At 42.6% G+C, this 20,925-nt stretch overlaps 1 protein-coding gene across 1 annotated transcript; it reads left to right on the forward strand.

Moving 5' to 3' along the window:
• The first annotated feature begins 150 nt into the window (after positions 1 to 150).
• LOC140156518 (tRNA wybutosine-synthesizing protein 5-like) lies at positions 151 to 20,672 on the forward strand. The gene is made up of 8 exons (XM_072179459.1): positions 151 to 598; positions 2,185 to 2,248; positions 14,598 to 14,714; positions 16,391 to 16,440; positions 17,438 to 17,530; positions 18,279 to 18,458; positions 19,518 to 19,656; positions 20,667 to 20,672. Exons 1-8 carry the CDS (start codon positions 192 to 194, stop codon positions 20,670 to 20,672), a joined length of 1,056 nt encoding a protein of 351 aa, XP_072035560.1. The 5' UTR covers positions 151 to 191.
• Positions 20,673 to 20,925: the final 253 nt, after the last annotated feature.

Raw genomic sequence — 20,925 nt, forward strand, 5'->3', positions numbered from 1 at the left:
AAATACTGTAGAAACGCTCAAAACGCTCATTCCAGATCCCTTAAAAAGCTCAAAAAAAAAAAAATTTTGCACAATTTTAGGAGGCAAATGTATTTCGGTTTTGCCTAATAATTTATACCTGTATCTCATTTATATGTTTGTATTATAGTAGAATCCAGTTGTCACAAGCGAAAAATCTTCCAACCTGTAATATGAATTCAGTTCTTGCCATCATCACTGTCACATGTTTTGTGACAATTGCAAAAGCCAATACAGATGTCCTTCAAATACCACCAAACGGACTCGGAGCCAAAGGCAAACAAATCAATATAACCACGCTATTAGAATGGCCAACTACGGAGTCATTCATGACGGACTATGCCAAGCCAGCAAGACCATTCATAGTCCGAAATGCAGCGAAAGATTGGAAAGCATCTCTGAAGTGGACAGATGAGTATTTGATGAGTATTGATGAAGGGATGAAGGAAAAAGTGACCGTTGAGCAAGCAAAGAAAGAGGATCGTAACAATCCTGCTGAAGAACTTAGTTTGCACGAATTTGTGAGGGGTTATCAGGAGAAAGACTGGTACATGGTGGAAAGGGTGCCAATGTTTCTCAGGTAAGTTGGGATGTTAGGCTAATGAAAGTCGATTCAAAGTTTCCCGTTACCCTACTCCGCTCAAAACAAATTGCTGGCCAAATATTTCATTATTTTGAATAAATGTTGATTTTTAACAAACTTTTTAATATACAACTAAATAATTGTGTTTTTAAATATCATAAATCTCTTTCTGTTGATTTTCAGGGATTTTCTTTTAGATATGGCTAATAATGAATTAATAATGAATACCTACTCAATTCTCTGTCCCGCACTTTTTTGATCTGCTCTGATCTCATCCCGTAAAAATATTGTGAAACTTTTGATAATAGTTGTACAATCACCTTCATGTGGTTGTAAACTACAGGCTGTAAACTACAAACTGTGATTTATCACATGTATACATGGGCAGCTATTGGTTTATGCCTGTAACAGATGCAATAATGAAATGGTATAAAATAATGAATAATGAATAATGAAATGGTCATGTACACAGTCATGAAAAATTATGTAACGGGAAACTGGGAATTGACTTTCATTAGCCTTAGAGGTGAATTTTAAGTGAACCTGGAGCCTGGAGCTGCTTGAATTGCAACCAACCATCCCAGATTTATAAACACAGTGCTATATGTGTTGCAGACAGCACTTATTCTGGCATGCAAGATATTGGAGCTATTTTTATGGAGATTTGTAGCATGCAGAAACGACCTTTACCATGCCAGATGCCCATGGAAGAACTCCACAGACAAGACTTTTTGTCAGGATATAGATAAAAGTACATGTAGCTCCCAGCAGAGAAGATGAGAAAAAATTCAAAAGCTCACCAGATATACATGTACCATAAAAAACTTGATAGTTCGCATATATATATGCTTGCTATCAATTGCTTTTAAAACATGCAAGCATGAAGTGCATGCCCCATCCACAAAGGTGTAAAGGGTTGAGCAAATCATCGATACACATAGTTATTATGTATACGAACAAGTAAACCTGGAAATGTATGTCTCAACCCCATAGCTCAGTTGGTAAAGTGCTGGTACAATTTCATGTTTTCAAAAGCGCTCGATAGTAAGCATTCAAGCACATGTGCTAACTATCAAGTTTTTACAGTAAGCCAATTCACCTCCATCTTTCTTCTCATCTTCTCTGCTCCCGGTTATGAATAATGTAAAAAGGAGAATAACCAAGATTTATTTCATGTTCTTCTTATCTGGTTGGAAAATTCAGCTCACTCAACTGAGTCAACTCTCTCCATGCGGGTGTCGACTGCAGACGACAAGTTTCAAATTTTATTTGAATTTTTCAAAAATTTCAGAATTGTAAATTTTCATGACCATATTTGAAATCAACAAAATGCATTGAAATACGTACAAACAAGCCTAGTATTGATTCAGTGGTTCTTAAGATAGCTCTTGATATTTTGAGAAAATTTCTCAAAACTTCGTCTTTTTATGTTGAAGCTTGTGGCTAGCAAGCAGAGCATTAATATATTTTCATTCAGACCTTGCCATATATATTCATATACTAGTCCATGGACAAAGTAATTTGAAGGAAGTAATTTGTTGTAAATATGCTTAAATTATACATTTCTTTTGTAAACTTTTCAGACAGGATATAGTAATGCCGCCGCTTTTTCAATGTCCGCTGATAGCCAACTTGCTCTTAGAACAGGTAGGTTGATGAGATGTCAGTGTTTTTAGCTAGTTGGGTACCTCAAAGCAGCAATGACATCAGTACTTTGTCGCACAGACTACTACAGACTATTCACCAACCGTCCCAGCATCACACTGTTAATGAGGGCCAATTGTTCCATGAAGTGCAACTTTTAAAGAAACTGCTATGTGCATGCCGCATACCGCATATTATTATGATTTTCCACATAAACGCAAAGACAGGCACCCTGAATCGTGTAATTGTGAAGCTAGGCACAAAATGCTGGATATGTAATGTTCAACATGCACTATCAAACGATTGGCCCATGAATATGCGAAAATTTACAGCATACAAAGCATAGTTAATTTGGCTGTTGGTGAATAGTCTCCAGTAGTACGTTGTTGCAGTCACTTTGCACCTGTACAGATGCACCCCCCCCCACACACACACACATGCCCACCCCCTTTGATCATGTGTGTAAACATGCCAGTTCTATGAGTAATCCCACACAATTTAATACTGCAACATCTGCAGGGCACGCATTGAGGTCACTGTCATATTAATTATACAGGCTGTATCAAAATGATTGGTATTCAGTATTTAATTTTTATTGACAATACTGCTTCTTCAATTCATGCAACTTTGGATCGTCTAAAAATGCCCAGGGTGTATAGGTTTATGATCTATTATAACATTCATCTGTAAATCAGGTAGCTTAAATAATTGAAGACCGAATTAAAAGACTAGTTTGCGTGTGATGTCCTGTCAACCATGCAGACCAAAAATGCTATACTGCGCAGGTCAGCAACCAATCAAGTCGCGCCTTTGCCCTGATGTCAGAAGCAAACTAGTCTTTTTGATTCGGTCTTCATTATTATGGACTCAGTACACCGGTCGATCTTACCGTTCCGATGTTGATTAAGATACTTCTTGCATCGATCCCGAGATGCGGAAAAACCAATAGTCATTTTGTCCCACATAAATGAATAAATAACAAAACCCCCGATCCCCGAGTGGACTCACCCATTCGGTGACGTCACACACGATAATCACCCCTTATCCTCCTTGGTTTCTAGATGAGATAGACGTGTGGATTTTTCTTTACCAACGCTAAGTATCATTACGAACCAAAGGACGAGATATACAGTTTGTTTGTTACACTGAGGTAAAAACCAACCAGTATAGTCGCTAGGGAGATAGTTTTGACGACATTTTTCGGCAAGAAAAGTGACAAAAACGATCCAAAAACTTAGCTTGTATGTGTGTTTCCGTTCATATACGGGTCACACGTTTTCAAAATGGCCGCCCTTAGGACGCCATTTTATTTTTGTTCTCACGTAAAACAACTATAACAGACTAGTAAGTTACAATAGATGTTTGTACAGTACTGTGTATACATGTATGGTGAGTGATTATCGCTATGTTTATGGTGTGCTCTATCGTTATATCTTTCAGTACGCGTCTGATGACGCCGAGTTACTGCTAAGAGTTCGGTGGGTTTCCGAAGGGACCAGCCTGACAAATCTTCCCCAAAAGGTTTTCAGTTTTTCATCCCTTTGTATATATATTTTTATATCATACCACTACATCAGCGCCAGCCACTGTGCGTGTGGGTCTGTTTATTGGGCTTGAGCTTGTGTTCGGGGGGGGTAGTGCTGTACGCTCCCCGATTACTACAATGTCTAGGCCTTGTCAATCATGCCCTTCCCTTGTACCAGAGTGGGACCCGCATCCACTCTGCTACTCCCACAGGGATTGCTCTAAATCAAATAAGTGTGCTTCCTTTTGCATAGGCTTATCGGACATCCACTTGAGGATTTAGAAAGTAGCGCTCGTTTAGGGTCTTCGACACAGACAGAAGACGAAGACTAAGAAACAGAAGCCTACAGGTAAGATTGATATGGTAGGTACTAGCGAGGCAGGCAAGGGCCACGCTAAGGTAACCTCTGGGGCTCCGGTCCCGGGCAAGCAGGCGGACCCTCCGGGACTGCTAGCGAGCCGAAGGCCTAGCAGCCAGCGAAAGCACTGACTTTACGTCTAAGCTAGTAGCAGGCAGCAGGGCGGTACTTGCCCTAACAGGCGAGTACCAGTCTACCAGTGAGATCTCTAGCGAGCTTCTTGCAGGTGGACACCCGTCTATTGCTGGCTTAACGAAGCGGGTCTAGCACCAGCGAAGTAGCCGGCGACGGACAGTATGCCAAGGGTACCCGGGCTTGCCTGGGTTGAATCCTAGCATACAGCGTGCAGCGGGCGGGGCTCGGCCGGTCTGTGGCACGCAGCGTGCCAGTGGAACACCGGGCTTGCCTGGGTTGATCCACGGCACGCAGCACGCCTTTCGTTCCCCGCAAGGGTCGAATGAAAACGTGCATGGGTTTAGCAGAGACGATACCGGGGCTAACGCTTCAGGTGTAGTCTTAGCAGAACCAACTGGGGTTGTCACACGGCAGCGTTCCATGGTGGGACCGCCGAGTGATTCCCTGGGCCTTGGAATGGCTGCCGGCTGTCCTCCGGGACTGGCTAGCGGCTATACGGGGTTGGGCTCGCAGTCTCTCACGGGACAGCGACCCAAGTGCAAACAGTGGCAGCTACCGAGACGAGCTACGGCTTGACTTCAGTGGTAGCCACTATGCGCGCGCCCATAGCTGCCGTGAGTGGTCCGCCACACACAGCGACCTTGGGCGAGGCTCAAGAGGTTAGGGTAGGTAGTTTGAACAGCCTGGCTGATCAACAACCCACTTATGTCCTCGAGAGCCAGCAGAGCGTGGGTGATCCATTACAGTCAATGGGTCAATTACCCTCTTATGATCGATCACTATCTATTCAGCGGAGCATGGCTCCATTGATTGATACTGCCTATTCAGGTAGCGAGGTGACTGATCGAGGGTATACACGCTCAGCTACCCGTGATACTAGGCAAGCTCCTTTTAGCCAAGGGACAGCCAGTATAGCGGGGTACCCATACACACGGCTTGATCCTCTAGCGGGGAACGCTGTGAGGCATGGGTACAGTGGTACGCAGCCGGGAGCCCTACCGGGCACCTACGCTACAACCACGCAGGTACCGCAGTACCCGTCCTGGTTACCACAGTCTCTGTGGCAACAGGGGAGGCGGTACTGGTACTGCCGTTCCATGGGGTTTCCCTGGTGGCGGATCCTTTCAGGGTCAGCTACCAACAGGGTATGCCCGTGGTATCCGCCGCAGGGTGGTTTCTTCCACGGTCTTCCACCGTGGCAAGTGCCGCCTAGCGTTGGGCAAGCAGTACCACCAGTTGTTACCCAACCCGGGCGGCGAGTGGCTAACCCTGATACAACTCAGGGTAGGCCGCACACTGCTATGGCTAGGCGACAGCAGCGAGAGCGTCGCGGATCCCGGGTGCTATAGCTAGCATCTCGGGGTCTAGCGGGAGTACTCCCTCTTCTGCTGGTGTTCAGTTGGCTAGCCACACGGTGGCGACACCTCCTGTCCACCTTCAGATGCCGTCATCAGATCTCTTCCTCATCAGAGAGTGAGTCAGAGTCTGAAGGCGAGGGAAAGGAGTCGGAAGATGAAACCAGTAGCGACTCACAGTCTGTTGAGACTGTGCAGCTAGCTTCAGGTATCCTTCCCCGCTTCCCGTGAGGAACTCGCTAGCAATGGTCTGCCTGCGGACACCGCTGAGGTGATGAGCCGTGTGGCCCAAGGTTTGGGCCTGGCTTCTCTCAGGAGGAGTCCGTTCAGGAGGACCAGGGCATCTTTTCAGTAGGATGCCCAGCTAGCTGGCGTCCACACAAGGGTCGCCCCGCACTTGCATTCCCGGCGGACCTCAAGGGTAGGTTTCAGTAGGGCTGTCAGGCTCGCTGGAGCTTCGACGCCGCGTGCTTGCACGCTTCCACTGCGTGTTTCGCAGGAGGACTACTGAAACCTACCTCAGGGTCCCTGACATGGATCCAGGCGTTGCCAAGCGCCTGCCGCTAGCGGCCAAGGCGACGGGTCGTTCTCCCCCAGTGGGAGGAGGAGCTAAAGCTCATCGATAAGCGAGCACGCCGCTTATCAGAGTCTCTAGTGTCGCTACCACGCTTGCCGAGCACCTCGGTAGGAAGGTAGCGAACGACCACGGGGCAACGTCGGAACTCTTCCGCGAGGTTAATCTGTTAGCGGTGCTAACAGCTAACCTCAACGAGAGTTCTATGGGCCTAGCCCATAGGATGTCATCTCGCCGCCGGGAGAATGCCTGTCTGTCCCTCCAGTCAACTTACGGCTCCGACTTTGCTGATGCAATGAAGAAGTCAGACTCGGTGGGACAGGGGCTACTCTTTGGACAGGCCTTTTATGCGCACGGTTGAGGACCGGGCAAAGAAGGCCACCAATGAGAGCACTCTGAAAAGTCGGAGGCTGCCCTGACCAAGGGAAGGGCAGTAAGTAAGAAGAAGCACAAGAAGAAGAAGTCTTCTAAGCGTTCTTCAGCGCCAGCTCCGGCTTCAGCAGGACGCGCACCACAGACTACACCCGAGCCCGAGGCTACTCCAGCACCTCCCAAAAAGACTGGGAAGCGCAAGAGTAGTGCTGGACCGTATGGCAAGCCCCCTAAGAAGAGCCGTTCTTCTAAGGGTGGCAAACCAGATCGGTCCTGAGGGCACGGCGGTCGACAGTCCATGCCGGCAGGTTTGGACTTCCCACAGGGATTCCCCTGTGGGCGGCCGCTATTGCATTACGCCCAGAGATGGCATGCCATCTCACCGGGCGCCTGGGTATTGTCAGTGGTCAGTGGGGTTACAGGCTGGAATTTACCAGCCACCCCTCGTGCGCCTGCACGATTCAGAGGTCCACGGTAGTGCCGCCAGACGGCCCCCAGCGTCGGGCACTACTGTCAGAGATCACTCAGCTTCTCACGAAGCAAGCGATTGTCCCGGTCTACCCCCTTTCACCAAGGGTTTTGGAGCACGTTTTTCTGGCTCCAAAGAAGACCGGCGACTGAGGCCCATTCTGAACCTCAAGCCGTTGAACGAGTTCATCAGGCCCAAGAGGTTCAGAATGGAGACTCTCGCCGGTGCTAGCCTGCCCCATCAAGGGTATGTGGGCGGCATCGCTAGATCTCTCGGACGCATATCTGCATGTTCCGATCGCACCTCAAGATCAGAGGTTTCTACGCTTCAAGGTACAGGGTCAAACTTACCAGTTTCGATGCCTGCCATTCGGCTTGTCCACCTCCCCAGAGTGTTTACACTCCTGGTCAGGGCGGTGGCAGCGCATCTGAAGCGCAGGGGAGTCAACATGTGTTGCTACCTGGACGATTGGTTCATTTACGGACGCACCCCACTGGAGACACAGTGTCTCGTGGAGTTAGTAGTCCGTGACGGTGCGGGACCTGGGATTTCTGATCAACGCCAAGAAATCCAATTTGGTCCCGACGCGAGACACCACTATTCTTAGGGGCCCAGATCAACCTCAAGGAGGGATCGCGGCGCCCTCACCCGAGAGGGTGACGAACATGGCGAGGTGTGCCCGACTCTTGGCCGAGTCAGAGGGAGCACCCGCTGTGGCATGGATGAAGGTTTTGGGCCTTATGGCCAGTATGGTAGACCTCGTGCCGCACTGCCGCTTTCACATGAGGCCTATACAACTACACCTTCTAGCCTTTTACAGGCCCAGTCGTCACCCAATATCCCTCGCGGTTCCGATGTCGGAGATCGCGCGAGAGGAACTCTGGTGGTGGACCCATCAGCCCAATTTGACTCAAGGTGTCAGGTTCCCTGCACCAGCGGTGCGTCACGTGGTGACGACCGACGCGTCAAAACTGGGCTGGGGGGCCACATCCACGGGACTCAGTCTCGGGCCTATGGTCGGCCACGGAGACGGAGTTCCATATCAACCTTCTCGAACTTTGGGCAGTGGAGAGAACTCTCCAGCATTTCGAGAAGGTGATCGTGGATCTCATATCGTTGTCCAAACGGACAACACAACCGTGGTGGCCTACCTCAACAGACAAGGGGCACCAGGTCACCACGGTTGTGCCTGCACGCACTACGCCTGATAGGGTGGTGCAAGGCCAGGCAGATTACGTTGAGAGCGATGCACATAGCGGAGTCAGCAACATCCTCGCGGACGATCTGTCACGAGGAAAGGTGTCGGGACCTACAGAATGGTCCCTTGCTCCGCAGGTCGCCCAGACGATCTTCGAGGTGATGTACCACCCCTCGATCGATTTGTCCGCATCTCATCGCAATCATCAGCTGCCGGTGTACTGCTCGAGGGTCGCAGACCCACAGGCAGTCGCCGTGGACGCTCTGTCCGTGAGACTGGGGAGGAATGACTGCTTACGCTTTCCCCGATCTCGCTACTCGCAAGGGTGGTGACCAAGATCGGGAGGGAGGATTGCAACGTCATTCTGATAGCACCGTTCTGGCGAAACACCTGTGGTTTCGACCGATGGTGGATCTACTAGCGGCACAGCCGCGAATACTCCCCGAGTTACCAAATCTACTCCGGATGCCCGGAGGAGAGGTACCAAGTCTACCACTAGAGCACCTGCAGTTAGCTGCATGGCCCTTATCAGGGAACGTGCGGCGGAGGGAGGCTTTTCATCAGAAGCTGCTTCTCTCATCGCCGGGGTAGACGAGAGTCTACCCTCCGCACGTATAGTCAGCGTTTGGCTCCCTACTACGCATGGTGCGATGAGAGAAATACATCTCCCACTAGAGCCTCTGTGCCTCTAGTGGCAGATTTTCTGACAGAAAAGTTCAGGTCAGGACTTCAGCAGGCAACGATAGCCAACTATAAGTCAGCCATTCTCTCGATTCATCGAGGATTCAAGACGGTCGACTATCAATTCAGATGGGTCCCTAAGTCTTCTTCTCGGCGGTATGTTCAACGAGCGCCCGCCGGAGAGGAAGGTGGTCCCTCCATGGGACCTCAACACAGTCTTGGAGTATATTAAGGGTCCCCTTTGAGCCCCTGTCAAAAGCGACCCTTAAATACGTCACTCTTAAGGCGGCCTTTCTTCTGGCGTTGGCTTCGGGGACGGCGCTGCTCAGAGTTGCACGCAGTCTCGAAGTCAGCCTCCGATTTACTAACAACGGGCGACGCTGTTTCTTCGCCCGGATTTCCTTGCAAAAATGAGCGAAGTACATTCCGACACTCGCCTCTTCCTCCCCAGTATTGGGCAGGGTTCGTCAATAGCCGAAGACAGGTTGTGGTGCCCGGTGAGTGCGCTACAGCACTACCTTGGCCGAACACAAACCTTAAGAGGGGCTCATGACCGCTTATTTATCACTCACGCAGAACCGCACGGTCCAGCCGCTAAACAGACTCTGGCACGGTGGCTGGTCCAGGTGTTGGTGGACTCGGGCGGCAAAAGACGCCGCCCCAAGGCCCACTCAACCAGATCTATCTCATCTTCGTGGGCCTACCATAGGGGGGTCCCCATAGAAGAGATTTGTCAGGCTGTGTCTTGGAAGAACCCGTCGTCCTTTTCCACTGTTTACTACAAAAACGCAAACCAACGACCAGGCGATAAGTTCTCCAGGGCCATTCTGCGGAGATAATATGGTGGTTGGGTATCAGGTGTTTTGCGGACAATCAGAATTCCAACATGGTAAGAACCAGTGTTTCTATTCTTAACCACTGAACTTTCAGTTCAGGGGTTTTTGTCTGTTCACGTAGTCTTTCTGTTTCCCGGCCGTGAGGGGGGGGAAATAGTTTGACCTCGCGATTACCATGCTACCCACTCTCCCGATCCTTATCAGATGCTGGCCAATCTTGTACCTCCATCCGTCGGTTACTTGCTAGATCGATCTTTCAGATGTTGATGCAAGAAGTATCTTAATCAACATCGGAAGCGGTAAGATCGACCGGTGTACTGAGTCTAGTCCCAAACAAAAATGTTTGGTAGACTCATAACCGTGCGATCTTACCTTTCCGATGTTGATTATCCGACCCGCCGCCCCTACAAGTTTGGCGAGTAGGGGCTGCCCAAGTCGGATAAGGGGTGATTATCGTGTGTGACGTCACCGAATGGGTGAGTCCACTCGGGGATCGGGGTTTTGTTATTTATTCATTTATGTGGGACAAAATGACTATTGGTTTTTTCCGCATCTCGGGATCGATGCAAGAAGTATCTTAATCAACATCGGAAAGGTAAGATCGCACCGGTTATGAGTCTACCAAACATTTTTGTTTGGGACTATTACATTGTGATGTGGTAGCCTTGTCCATAATCACTGGAAATTGGTGGGTACTTTTTGAGATGTTTATCCAAAGCGTTATCGCCATGCAATCTCATATAATCTTGGGGGCTGAGCGCAAGCTTGTCTTTTGCCAGAATAAAAAAATTAGTCGAAGAATCCGAATTAATTTTAACTCTAAAAGGCCCGTGGGAAGGAGGATACTGGAATTCATACGTGCCGTCATCATTATCTTGTACATATACACGGATCTCTCTTTTAGGTGAGCTAACTGCAATATTAGTTCCTCCAAGTTTAATATGGTTGCCATCATAGTCAACCGTTTGCACGGTTGCTTTAATCATAGGAGCGGAATAAATTTTGAATCCTCTACGGAATACGCCATCCTTGCCTGGTTTCAATGTGATTATACACTGAGTAGGGTCCGCTTTAGTGTAATCGTATTCCAGGCTGTCTTTAATGTGCTCTCCATTAATCGTTACAATTACATAACAGCCAGAATCATAATCAAACCAGTACGTTCCATCTTCGTTGTCATGTACCTCAATTTCTTTTTCACAATGCTTGTATGCAGCTTGTACATCGGCTCCATTGGTCGTCATAAGGTGTCCACTCATAGAAACAGTTTGTACCATAGCCCGTCTAACTCTCTTTGCTATTGGATTTGATGAGCGAATCGTACAAAGTCTTGGGCAAACTTTTGTCAAAGAATATATAGGATTCTCTCGTACTGGTCTACCGTTAATTTTAACATCATCATGTACTGGATGTGACTTGATCTGATCTATAGGTATTCGATCAGCCATTGGCAAAGCGTTGGATGGCTCAAATTTGAGTTCAATAGCCCCAAAAGAGGGGTAGTACACAAACTCATATGTGCCATCCTTATTATCTTGCACATCAAGATAAGACTCGAGGTCCCAAGCATATGCTTTAAATTCTCCTTTCATAGTAACATGCTTGCCATTTTGGTCTAAAGTCTAAGTAAATGGCTTTATACATGATAGGACCCATCTTTAGCCTTTTTACCTCATTTTTGTCCTTCTGCAATTTAATTTTGTATGGGTCAATCTCGTTTGGAACATAAAACGGACTTCTTTTCATGGGCTTTCCATTTATCCGCACATGCAGAGCATCGCCAAATGAAGAGGAATATGTTAGAGTGTATGTGCCATTTTTGGTTGTCCTGAATCGGAAGCGAATTCCACAGTTGAGATGCAACAATGCTTGCGCCACCAGTAGTCAGATATTGTCCATTTGTATCTACGCTTTGAATCGTTGCTCGGTAGTAACCAGTTGTACCGAGAGATTGCTCGAGCGTGATTTTGCTATGAACAGGGTCAACTTTCTCTCTTTCTGCAACCTTATGTGCCTCCCTGCAGAATGATGTTTGCAATTCTTTGGTGGAGAAGTAATTGCTTGCAAGGATAAGAAATACTAAAACGACAGTGACATTAACTGGTTTCCAGTAACCTTTCCTCAAGTACATATGCCAAGATTGAGATCCAAGATACAACTTCCAAAAGTTAAGCAAAAACACCTGAAAAAGCTGTATTAAGGTGTAGCGATCGGGGTAAAAAGTTATGTCCGTTTGAGGGGCTTCTGTTTCAGGTAGCTGTGTTTTTTCCAGCTCACTCGATCTATTCGTTATTTGCACTTTTGAGTTATTCTTGTTTTCCGTCAGCTTCTCCATCTTTGACCGTTTGTGGCCCCGTAGAGGGGGCAGTTTCTTGTGATTTTCAACGCATGGCGCAGCTTCTTCATCACAGCTGCCACGAGAAACAGAAGATTTTAAAGAATCCTTGTATACCATCAAGTTCTCTACGATAAAATTAGCTGGAAGATTATCAACTTTACCATTAGGTAGTTGAACTTTCTTGCGACACAGCGGACAGTAGAATTTTGGTCGTTTCTTGGCACGCTTTTTTAAGCATATCTTGGCGTGTTCTTGTAAACATGATTTACAGAAAGTATGCAAACATGGCAAGAATTTTGCCTGATGTTCCTTACCGTCGAACAACTCCTCACAGAGAGAACAGGTTAAAAACTCTTCTTTGAAATTTTCTTGCCCTTTTGGAGGAGACGCTGTAGCAGCCATTTTGATTTTTTTGCGCAAAGTGGTAAATTACAGTGTTGTAGACGCAAAATAGAATGACAGCATTTCGGAGTATATATATATATATATATATATATATATCGTGGCTGATTGAAGCAAACTGATACAAATTTAGCATTTGTTTTCATAAAAATGTAGACACTTCATAGAAGTGTTGCCAAAAATATTTGGGCAATAGCACGTACCCTAATATTATAGCAATTTACCTGTGTGCTGCCCATATCATAGTAAAAATATTAGCCTTTCAACAAGGCTCTGCCTGGACCACCGTAGTGGGAGCGCCACCTCGCAAATTGACACGAAAGCTTCATTCCATGAAGCATAACTCTCGTATTTGATCATCTTCTACTCTTCCCTAAAAAAATCATTATAATACCAAATCTAATCACCATGGAATTCACCATATCCCATCCAGCTCACATTGGGTGCCACATTCCTTTTTTAAAGGAATTTTTATTGAGTTATGACATTCCCATAAAAAATGAAAAGTTGGAATTCTTAATTTCATGTTATTTAACTGTGGGACTAAGTGGACTTTCAAATCCTTGAAAGTACTTATTTGAAAGTACTTATTAAAAAGAGGTTTATTTTATCAATAAATAACAGTTGAACTATGATAATCCCTATTCCATCCTGTGTAAATCATGAAATTAATTGGCCCATTACTCAGAATAGCAATTTGACAAAAATATCAAGGCATTATTTACAAAATTAAACATACCTTGAAAAATATTGATGCTATTTATATAATTTTGGTATTATTTTAAAGCTTATTGTCTAGTGCTTACATCTGTATTCAAATCAATAAATGTCAAAAATATGACTTGTTCCTGCATAGTTTATCAGAGCGGGTCACATGCTTTTGTATAATTCTAGCTACGAATATGTCCAATAGCTTAGAGGCAGTTAGAGCGACATACTGTGAGCTCTTGAAACACAATATGAGCTCTCTGTCTTCAGCTGTTCTAATGAGCCAATGAAATGCATTTTACACCCTGGCAAAATGAAAAAGTAGCCCAAATGGTGCTAATAATTAAAAACCATGGCAACAGTACATGCACCTGTGAGTAAACTTGGCACCAATCCAGATATGGTTGTGAACTATTACTCAATATGAGGGTGTCAGGTATATTAATGTAATCAATATTTTCATCATAATTATTTGATCAAATTCCAATATGACCTTCGTATTTATTTATTATGCTAATACTACAACACAGCTGGTTTTGTAATCCATATTCAGGGGTTATGATTTGCAATAATTTTTTTGGTTTATATTTACTTTATACACATAATCATTCATAACTCGCAAATGCAAAAATCGGAATCAACTGAAAATTTGGGAGTAAGCTTTTTTTGTGGATATCTACTGAAAAATGTCCCAAAAAGAGGATGATAGGATCACGAAATCCTCCGTTAAGCCTTGGCATCTCCGTTATAGAACCAATATGTGACCAGCTCCAACAAAACCCGGAACAAGTTGCCAGGCATGTTTTTAAGTTATAGGCCTTTAAAGATGACATTCCCATAAAAAATCAAATTCTGAAATTCTTATTTTCATGGTATTTGACCTTGGGACTGAGTGGACTTTCAAATCACTGAAAGTACTTATTAAAAAGAGGTTTATTTAATCAATAATTGACAATTGAACTATGATAATCCCTATTCAATCCTGTGTAAGACAAGAAACTAATTAGCTCATTACTCAGACTAGCAATTTTGCAAAAATATCAAGGTGTCATTTACCATGAAAAGTATGGGTGCTATATATATAATTTTGGCATCATTTTGAAACTTAAACTGTATAGTCCCGTGCTTATATTTTTATTCAGATCACGAAATGTCAAAAATGGGACTTGTTCCTGTTTTTTTCAGAACGGGTTACATATTATGTCAGCTTTACTTGTCTCAATATTTAAGTGTAAACACCGCTAGGTCAATCATAACCCCATCAACTGGCCTTTAAAGCTGCTCCTTTTTGTATTTCTTTGGAATACATTAACATCCTCAAATGACTGTCATTTATTAATATTATATAGTTTGTGTACATAATTATACACTTGTTTGTATTTTCTTTTTCCTATTTTACAGATGATGTGGTTTAGCAATGGTGGCACTAAGTCAGTTCTCCATTTTGATTCTATGGATAATATACATTGTCTTATAACAGGGAGAAAACTCTTTGTACTCATAGACCCCAAGAACAAGGTATGTGTATGTTTGCTCCCAAATTTCAGAAAAATATGCACTATTTTTGTGAGATTGAAAAGTATCCTGTTTTCTACTCTTTCTACTTATAGACCCCAAGAACAAGGCATGTTTTAAATGTTTTCAAAATTCAAGAAAAATACAGCACTAATATTGTTGGGATTAAAAAATATCCTGTTTTGCCAAATGAAATAGACAATCCTATAAAGCCTTTAGTTAATTCTAATTGGCAATAGTTAAATTTAAATATTAGTTAATTTTTGGAAATGAGGAGGTGTAGTTTTTTGAACATGTATGCTGTGACAATCGAGCCAAAAACTTGTACTAAAACTAAAGTATTTCAGCTTATACATTCTAATTTGTGATATGATCAAGCAAAATCAGTCGGAACTCTGATTTTGAGATATAGCCAAACAAAGGAAATATTTCCTTTTGTTTCCTGTTGTTTTGGAAACTCTTTAATTGCTCATATCTTTGGAACTGGTTGTTCAATTTCAGTGGGGTTTTCTGCAAAATCCAGCTTTTTAAATGCTTTTTACTATCCTAAATAATTCCAAGTTCTGACTGATTTTGCTTGAACGCATCATATTTTAGGACAACATATTTTCCAATCTGTTTTATAAGTAAAATGAAAAATAATAACATAAGCTATTACAATTATGAGCAAACTCACAGCCTATACTCAAAATTTTGAATCCAAGTCTCTGAATTTTGTGACTGCAATTTCTTCAAGCTGCAATAGTGTTAGTATTATTGAAATTTACTTTTATTAGATTAGGTTTTAGCTATTTTAATTCATTTGGCAAAAGAAGAAAATATATATATTTTTTAAATTAGTGCTGTGTTTTTCTGGAATCGTGAGTAAACAATTAATAGCATGTACGTGTATTGTTGTTTTTTTCCTCTGTTGTGCACCTGTTGTCTCATATAATTGATTAGTCCTATTGTTTATACTGCAGTGGGCTATTCTAGTTGAAATCCTTACACCCTCTATGAAAGACTTTACTTTAATCTCCCACACTGTGGGTATATATTTCAAATGAATTTAGGTAACCCCACTTGAAATTCACACTCCCTGTGTGGGAGATTAAGTCATGTCTTCCACACGGGGTGTAAGGATTTTAAATGGAATAACCCATTGTGATTTCATGCAGCAAGGTGTAATGAGCGTCCAGTCAATATATATGTAGGTGTTGTGCGGGGGGGATAGGAGTGATTCTCGATTTTGGATTGGATAAAGGGATATGAATCTGGGATTCAAAACACACCCTAATACCAAATTTGAGGATAAAGAAACCATATTTAGTTTAATTATCTTACTGTTGAACATGTTGGTAAATTTGCACAATTCTGGAACAGTTTCGCACATTTGGTTAAAAAAGCAATTATAATGAATCTGCAATTTGTCCATATTTCTGGAGAACATTTTTGGAACATTTCACCCCATCTCTAAACCAGTTTTTTGAAAATTATACCCCCCAAGTTCTACCCAAAAGCCTGAAAATGTGCCCAAAATTGTAGCTGCCACACATCCCTGTATCTACCTGTGACGCCCCCCCCCCCCCCAGTGTTGTGGCCGTGCTGGAGACATAAAATTATATACCACTTAATATTTTAATTGGATGATTGATCAATGATTGATTATTTTATTGATTATTTGATCATTTGTATTCCAGGTAGAAATTGACCAACCACAGGGCAGCTATTCATCAGTAGATGTTGACAAGTAAGTGCAATGGTGATGATGTCATCATGAGTTTGGCAGAATGCCAAATCGCGATTCATCTCTTTGTTAATTAATTAAATGTTATAATGTTGAATTAATTAACAAAGAGATGGCAGGATACAGGTGTTGTTAAATGATGGTGTTATCTGACCGCTGTGTATTACTTATGTATGGTGTGGGGATGTGTGTGGGAGAGAGGGAGGATAGGGAGGCTGAGAGAGAGGGGGGAGGGGGGTGTGTGTGTGTGTGTGTGACAGAGTGTGCAAGAGGGAGTTCAAATAACTAACTTTGTCATGTAGAACTAAAGAGTACCAACTTTGTCTTGTAGAACCAAAGAGTACCAACTTCATCATGTAGAACCAAAGTGTACCAACTTCATCGTGTAGATCGACTAAAAAGTACCAACTTCATCATGTAGAACCAAAGAGTACCAACTTTGTCATGTAGAACCAAAGATTACCAACTTCATCATGTAGAACCAAAGTGTACCAACTTTGTCATGTAGAACCAAAGAGTACCAACTTTGTCATGTAGAACCAAAGAGTACTTGACCAACTTTGTCATGTAGAACCAAAGAGTACCAACTTTGTCATGTAGAACCAAAGATTACCAACTTCATCATGTAGAACCAAAGAGTACCAACTTTGTCATGTAGAACCAAAGATTACCAACTTTATCATGTAGAACCAAAGAGTACCAACTTCGTCATGTAGAACCAAAGAGTACCAACTTTGTCATGTAGAACCAAAGAGTACCAACTTTGTCATGTAGAACCAAAGAGTACCAACTTTGTCATGTAGAACCAAGGAGTACCAACTTTGTCATGTAGACCCAAAGAGTACCAACTTCGTCATGTAGAACCAAAGAGTATCAACTTTGTCATGTAGAACCAAAGATTACCAACTTTGTCATGTAGAACCAAAGACTGGGGGAGAATACCATATATATTCTAATTCAAGTATAATTGTATTCAACTCCCTCTCTCTCTTTGTTTTAGTGTTGATTATAGCAAGCATCCAGACCTTCTTAATTTGGAGTATCACATGGCGTATCTGTCAGCTGGAGATTGCATGTATTTGCCATATCATTGGTAAGTGCATTAAATCAGAAAATCTAAAAATTATTATGGCAAAATATTTATCCATTTTATAGTGGGTATATATTAGGGATTGTGGTATAATACAGTGAATATGGTATTAAGGGCATAGAAAAGTACAGGAATGTTCTCAGAGTGTTCTTTAAAACTGGAATGACTAAAGCTGTTGAATTTGTTGTAATCCATAAGAGGGGGTGTGAGGTTTTCACATGGAATGTAGCCCATTCGCTCATCAGTATTTAAATGATAGCAAGTGGTATTTAAAGCCGATGTCAATGCAATTAATGAAACATTTCATTTCAGTAAAAAAGCTTCGTGGTCATGAGGCCAAATTGAGCAATTTTTACAGAGTAAAGGCAACAAAATATTACAATATTACAAATACAAAATATATAAACAACAAATCGATATTTTAATAAGGACATGGTAAAAAGATTTTTTTTTAATTGCATGAAAAAAGCGTAAATGGCTATTGTGACATACAAACCAGCATACATGCCCAGCACACATGGTCCCAACACCTGAACAACATGACCACACCCAAACACCACAAAACACCTGCATACACACTCACACCCTAATTCACATAAACCATCCGTCCCAATGTACATTCAACTCGTACACACTCCCAAACAAATAAAAGGCTCTCACACAATGTGTTTTAACAAATCACAGTGTACGATTTTGAATAATTGGTCATGAAGGTAATGACTAGTGTACAAAATGTAATACTTGCTTATAGGTATCACCAAGTGAGGGCAGCAGATAGAAACATTGGAGTAAACATCTGGTGGAATCATTTCTCCATGATGACAATGGATTACAGCAGTTGTGAAGATGTACCCCAACAACATCATAAGACCATGGACCAGTTTCAGTTTCAGGGAACGGATAAACTCTTGCAGCATGAAGAGGCTATTAAGTGAGTAGCGGGTGCAAAAAGTGTATGCACAGAAGTTCAGTCAAATGAATGTCTGTATGCAGGACCATTCATTTTGAATCAAAATGCCTATACCGTAGATTTTTAAAACCTTTTATATATTAATTTTTTTTTATATTAAAATGTAAAATTTCAGTTAAATTTTAATTTGGTAATTCTTTGCCAAATATTATAAATTTTAATGGATAATGGGGATTAAAGTCATAATTATTACTTTCATTCAAATTTGCTCTGTTGTCCTGAAAATACAACAGATTTGGCTGAATCTAATGGACCATTCCATTTAAAATCCACACGACCCCTGTGGAAGATTTTGAAAATATGTTCCACAGGGGAGTAAGAATTTCAAATGGAATGAACACATTAAGCGGTACGCCAAGGGGCTTCATTTCAATTTCATACACCATCTGAGAAAGATTCAACCTGAATCTTCCACTGAGGGAGAGCAAGTTTCAAATGGAGCTGCTAATGTGTTCATTCCATTTGAAATTCATACTCCCTCTGTGGAAGATATTTCCAAAATCTTCCACATGACAGGGTAGTGTGGATTTTGAATGGAATAGCCCAAATCAGGGGGCATTGAGTTTGAGGAGGGACATGCCTCCAAGAATGGGCTATTCCTGTTGAAATCCATACATCCCCTACTGAAAACATGATCTTAATCTCCCATACAAGGGGTGTAGATTTCAAACAGAGTCGCCAATTCAGATAACCCATCTATACAGTCCTGTAGCCAGGATTTTTTGCGGGGAGGGAGGGAGATTGCGGGAGGATAAAAAGTGAGTATTTTGTGAATGTAGCCTTTAAAAATTGTCAAAAATTTTCAATATTTTTACAGTAAAAAGTAGTATAGGCCTTTTTATTGGATTGTCATTTTGGCCCTAGCCCCCCCCCCTGGCTACAGTTTTCTGGCTATACCTATTTTCATAATTATAAAAATTGAGTCATCATCATACCAGAAGGGTGTATGCTGTATATTTCTCAATGTAGACATTAATATATAAATATATTTGATTCTAAATTTAATTGTCCATATTGCAGGTCTCATTTCCGCATGTTGACTGGTCAAGGCGGTACACCATTGACTTATGATAGATTACTATTCATGTTTCTTGGAGATGAGGAACACAGACCTGGGATGAAAGATGGAGAGGATTCGCTAAAAACATTATTTCAATCTGTAAGTGACTTAAGGGGGTACTACACCCCTGGCCAATTTTGTTCCTATTTTTGCATTTTTCTCAACAATTATAGCACATTGGTGACAAATATTATAGGGGCAAGGACTACAACTACTGTACTGAAAATTCAGCAACTCAAAGCAAGTAGTTATTGATTTATTGATCAAATATTGGTTTTCCTTCATTTTTTACTGTAACTCCACAACTGTTGTCTGTGCTGAAATAAAATTTCCAGTGCAGTAGTTGTAGTCCTTGCCCCTATAATATACATATTACTTGTCCCCAATGCGCTATAATTTTTGAGAAAAATGCAAAAATAGGCACAAAATTGGACAGGGGTGTAGTATCCCTTTAAGGTAACAACCCAAAAGGTCATTGACATCCTATAAAACGAAATTGCGAAAGTGCTGTAATTAGGAGGCTGACACCCTCTCTCCCTCCCTGCGTTGCAAGTGTGAAATATTGAAAATTCAAAAGATCAACCTCAACTGATATTTTAACTTGTTTTTTACCAACTTAATCAGAATTTTTTGTCCCGCTCCTCCATAATTCAAGGACTTTTGTTTATAAAGGAAATCATCAGACTTTTGGCTTTATTAATATTAAAACATTATTTGAAATTACATACTTTTGCACTTTAATGCACTCTTTCTTTGAGAAAAGATGGGGTGGGATTAATAGAAGGGGAGACTTTGATAGAGTAAATACGGTAATTCAAATTGGGCTATGCCAATTGAAATCCATACACCCCTTATGGAAGACATGACCTTAATCTTCTACACAGGGAGTGTGAATTTCAATTGGGGTTACCTGAATGGCTGACTCCATTTAAAATCAAAACCCCCTATGTCGGACATTAAGGTCATACCTTTTATAGGGGGTCTATAGATATGAACTGGAATAGCCCAAACAAGAAACCCTGGCAAGTGAGAAAGTTTCCCAAACTGCACAGCCTTTACACAGGATCGTATTATGCTGTGAATCTGAGTTAAATTGCACTAACTTGCAGTTTTGATATTGAGAAACATGTTTCACAACAGTCCATTGGAATATTATGGTGGTAACCATACTTTTTTCATTTATAACATCTAACGAACTTGTGTTAGGTTTTTTACTGGGATTATGAGAAAAGTAAAAGCTTTCTTGTGATGCAAAATCAAAATTCGGATAAAGTGGGAAGATGACTGTTTATTTGGCCACACCCTTTTAAACGAACATCTAACAGGTCATGGTTTGTACTCACAATTATAGAGGCAAATACTATGGAA

The sequence above is a fragment of the Amphiura filiformis genome, chromosome 7, assembly GCF_039555335.1.
Source record: "Amphiura filiformis chromosome 7, Afil_fr2py, whole genome shotgun sequence".
Lineage (NCBI taxonomy): Eukaryota > Metazoa > Echinodermata > Ophiuroidea > Amphilepidida > Amphiuridae > Amphiura > Amphiura filiformis.

What these genes read in the sequence shown, in the direction of transcription:
- LOC140156518 (XM_072179459.1), top strand. Translation starts at nt 192, where the DNA reads ATGAATTCAGTTCTTGCCATCATCACTGTCACATGTTTTGTGACAATT. An exon ending in AGGGTGCCAATGTTTCTCAG is followed by an intron (nt 599 to 2,184) that starts GTAAGTTGGGAT and finishes TAAACTTTTCAG; the next exon opens with ACAGGATATAGTAATGCCGC. An exon ending in CCAACTTGCTCTTAGAACAG is followed by an intron (nt 2,249 to 14,597) that starts GTAGGTTGATGA and finishes CCTATTTTACAG; the next exon opens with ATGATGTGGTTTAGCAATGG.